A 1,755-nucleotide genomic window follows, 5' to 3' on the forward strand; every position below is an offset into this window, starting at 1 on the left:
TTCTATTTATTTATTGAGAGCCTGTTCAGTATCTTTCAACAACGTCTTGAACTTTTCAAACTACGGTTTTCATAACTTTCTGGTAAAAATTTGTTCTTGAGTATTTTAATTTTAACACTAAAAAAAAGTGAATTTTGGGATCACACATTGAGGTATATAAGAATACGGAAGTGTGTGCTCTCGCGGCTGCAGAACTTACGTGGTCACCAAGCAGTTCTCCGTGCAGCGCAGCGAGCGCGCGCCTTCCAGCACCCAACCGCCGCTCCAGCCTCTCGCCATGCCTACAGACCTTAGCGTGTGGGCCGGGCCGCTGAGCCTACAGGATGTGGATGAGCAGCCCCAGCATCTACTGCGGGTCACCTACCCCGGGGCGGAGGTGGGGGAGCTGGGCCAAGTACTGACACCCACCCAGGTTAGGAACAGACCCAGCAGCATTTCCTGGGATGGCCTTGACCCAGGAAAACTCTATACCTTGGTCCTCACAGACCCAGATGCTCCCAGTAGGAAGGAACCCATGTACAGGGAATGGCACCATTTTCTGGTGGTCAACATGAAAGGCAACGACATCAGCAGTGGGAAGGTCCTCTCGGATTACGTGGGTTCCGGGCCTCCCAAGGGCAGTGGCCTCCATCGTTATGTCTGGCTGGTGTATCAACAAGACAAGCCACTGAAATGTGACGAACCCATCCTCACCAACCGATCTGGAGACCATCGTGGGAAGTTCAAAACTGCAGCCTTCCGCAAGAAGTATCACCTGGGACCCCCGGTGGCCGGCACGTGTTACCAAGCAGAATGGGACAACTACGTACCCAAGCTGTACAAACAGCTGTCTGGGAAATAGGAGAACCACTTGATGGTCATGGCCACATGTGCCATACTATTTATCAGGTTCAACAATGCGTGGCATGTCTTTCCTTTTCCCGTTCCCACCTGTGTAAGGGATTCTTGAGGTGTTGTAGGGCTGTGACTTTTTCTCGCTGCTTGCCCTAAAGATTTCAAATAGTTTCACCCAGTTTGTTTAGATCGAATTTAAGCTCCATCTGGCGGATAGTGATGGGCTTGTTATATTGTTGTTAAAAGAGTAATAATTCTGAAAAAAAAAAAGAAGGCAAAATCCAAGTGAAAAGACCAGACCTACAGGAAGAAAGCAAGTATCAGCCATTAAGAAGACACTGATGTGATGACTCTGCCTCTGTCCTGAATCAGGAGCTGTGCACAGTGGCTCCGTCTTCTCGGACACGTTTTAAGGTCCTGTTTCCCACCAACACAACCAGAGACTTTGTATCTGGGCAATCCTAGACATATAGCTGGACATGTATCTGTGTCTTACGGCTCTATTAAAGAGCAGAGCTCCGTTAAAAAGCAATCAGGAAGACCCCTCTGCGTGGGCTGGCTTAGCATGAGCCCAACTGCAGTCCTGAGCAAGAATGGCTAATCTGGAAGTTGCTTGTGTTAATTCTGTTTGGTTATTGTCCAATAAATAATTTTAAAGCAAAAACACATTATATGATGAGTTTTTGTTTGTTGATCTTGTTGAACTCATTTGTCGGATCTTAATTGTTCGGTTTGGTTGGTTGGTGGATTTATTAAAAGTTTTCTGGGGTTTTATTGTTTATTGTTTTTTATTTTGTTGTTGGAAATAGTACCTCGTGTATCCCAGGCTAGTCTTCAACTTCTGACCTTCCTACTTCTGTCCCCCTAGTGCTGAGATTATAGGCATGTACTATCATGCTTGTTGGTTTTGTGGGGATTTCT

General features: G+C 46.4%; 1 protein-coding gene across 1 annotated transcript; it reads left to right on the plus strand.

Annotated features, from left to right (window-relative positions):
- Window positions 1–235: 235 nt before the first annotated feature.
- LOC114632463 (phosphatidylethanolamine-binding protein 2) lies at window positions 236–1,506 on the plus strand. The gene has a single exon (XM_028780984.1). The coding sequence runs from the start codon at window positions 278–280 to the stop codon at window positions 839–841; it is 564 nt and encodes a 187-aa protein (XP_028636817.1). The 5' UTR covers window positions 236–277; the 3' UTR covers window positions 842–1,506.
- The last annotated feature ends 249 nt before the right edge of the window (window positions 1,507–1,755 follow it).

This window comes from Grammomys surdaster, unplaced genomic scaffold, assembly GCF_004785775.1.
Source record: "Grammomys surdaster isolate TR1022 unplaced genomic scaffold, NIH_TR_1.0 373, whole genome shotgun sequence".
NCBI lineage: Eukaryota > Metazoa > Chordata > Mammalia > Rodentia > Muridae > Grammomys > Grammomys surdaster.